Source organism: Gavialis gangeticus, unplaced genomic scaffold (assembly GCF_001723915.1).
Source record: "Gavialis gangeticus isolate Ggan-Ray unplaced genomic scaffold, GavGan_comp1, whole genome shotgun sequence".
In the NCBI taxonomy this organism is placed as follows: Eukaryota; Metazoa; Chordata; order Crocodylia; family Gavialidae; genus Gavialis; species Gavialis gangeticus.
Window position 1 is genome coordinate 17,316,811 of NW_017729016.1, and position 1,364 is coordinate 17,318,174.

The 1,364-nt window shown below is 57.4% G+C and overlaps 1 protein-coding gene across 2 annotated transcripts in view; it reads left to right on the forward strand.

Annotated features, from left to right (window-relative positions):
• The first annotated feature begins 1,157 nt into the window (after positions 1–1,157).
• EIF3B (eukaryotic translation initiation factor 3 subunit B) overlaps positions 1,158–1,364 on the forward strand; it is a 29,161-nt gene continuing 28,954 nt past the window's right edge. The window contains exon 1 of one of the 2 annotated variants that reach the window (XM_019512960.1): positions 1,158–1,346. In XM_019512960.1, coding sequence (XP_019368505.1) covers positions 1,173–1,346 — 174 coding nt within the window. In that variant the 5' untranslated portion in view covers positions 1,158–1,172. The remainder of the gene's footprint in view (positions 1,347–1,364) is intronic. The other variant, XM_019512961.1, reaches the window with a different exon arrangement.

Here is a 1,364-nt window from a genome sequence, read left to right on the forward strand (position 1 = left end):
AGTGGGAAGATCTCGGCTACACACTGACTTTATGGAAATGGGAGGCTCCTCCCTAGCTTGCTCCTGCCGCCATGCAGCTGAGGGCAAGTGAAACTTGAGGGCATCCAAACCCCAAGCCTCCAGGCTTGGGCCTGCACGTAGGATGCCTGCATTTGAAGCCCATTTGGAATTGATTTGGCTGATTTGACTTGGGACACAAAAAAATGTCCTTAAAAAAGTTGGAAACATTCTTTGCAAGCTTTTGAGTGAAAACACCCTTCTTCTTTCCTCCTGAAGATGGGCGTTTGTCCTCAAAAGCTTGCAAACAATTGTTTTTCCAACTACTGAGTTGGTCTAATAAAAGGTATCGGATTTACCCAAAGAACCGTGCCTATCTCCGTGCCCGTTGCACCAGGGGCTGGACCCCACATGGGTGCAGAGCTGCTGCCCTGTGAATCGTCTGAAGCCCTTCCAGATGGGGCTGGATCACTGGCCCCTGGACACAATTCGCCCAGCACGTCCCTACTGCGGAACACTTCAGACTTGTACTTTGCTTCTACTGTTATGACCTGGAGCGGAGGCAGCCCCTTCCCGACCACGTGACGGGAGGCTAGGCTGATGTAGCGGACCCTACCACCTTCAAATTGTCCTTGTGACCCCCCCCTTTGATGAAAATGGTAGCGCCCACACACTCAACCCCCCCCCCCCGCCTTTGGACGAATCCATCGCACCGAATCGGTGGGGACGTCAATCTGTGTCCTAAACTCTGTACAGCCGCCTTCACTCCACCATTGGCATTTAAATAGACGGAGGGACCCAACTCCCCTTTAGACCTACGCAGGGGGGAAATGCGCAGGCACCACCAACCCCCACTTTTCACTCAGAGATGGTTCAGTCGGACCCCACCTTGGGCTGGTGAAGGGAGGAGGCGGCCATGCTGGAATGAACCAAGCTGTCGAATGAAATAGGGGTGGGGGGACACACCCCTGCAGGGCAGGAATGAAAGCCACTACGGAAGGGAAGAGAAAAAGGAGGATGGAGGTTTGACTAGAGATCAAGTATTACCCCCGACGTGCATAGGGGGCGGTGGGTTGGGTTTCGAGTGAATCAAAATTAAAAAAACCCGAACAATCCTCTCCCCCCCGCGAGAGTTGGTGCGTACCGCGTCGCGGTGGCCGCCGGGAGTCGCGCACATGGCCCGTGCGCAGCGCCGCCCCTCCCCTTTCTTTTCCGCAGCGCGGCCCAGCAGCGACTCATCAATGCAGGAGGCCGAGGAGAGCCCGGCGCCCGCCGAGGAGCCCGAGCAGCCGTGTGCGCCGCCCCCGCTCCAGGAGGAGCAGCAGGAGGAGGCCGAGGCCGAGGCCGAGGCCGAGGCGCCGCCCGGG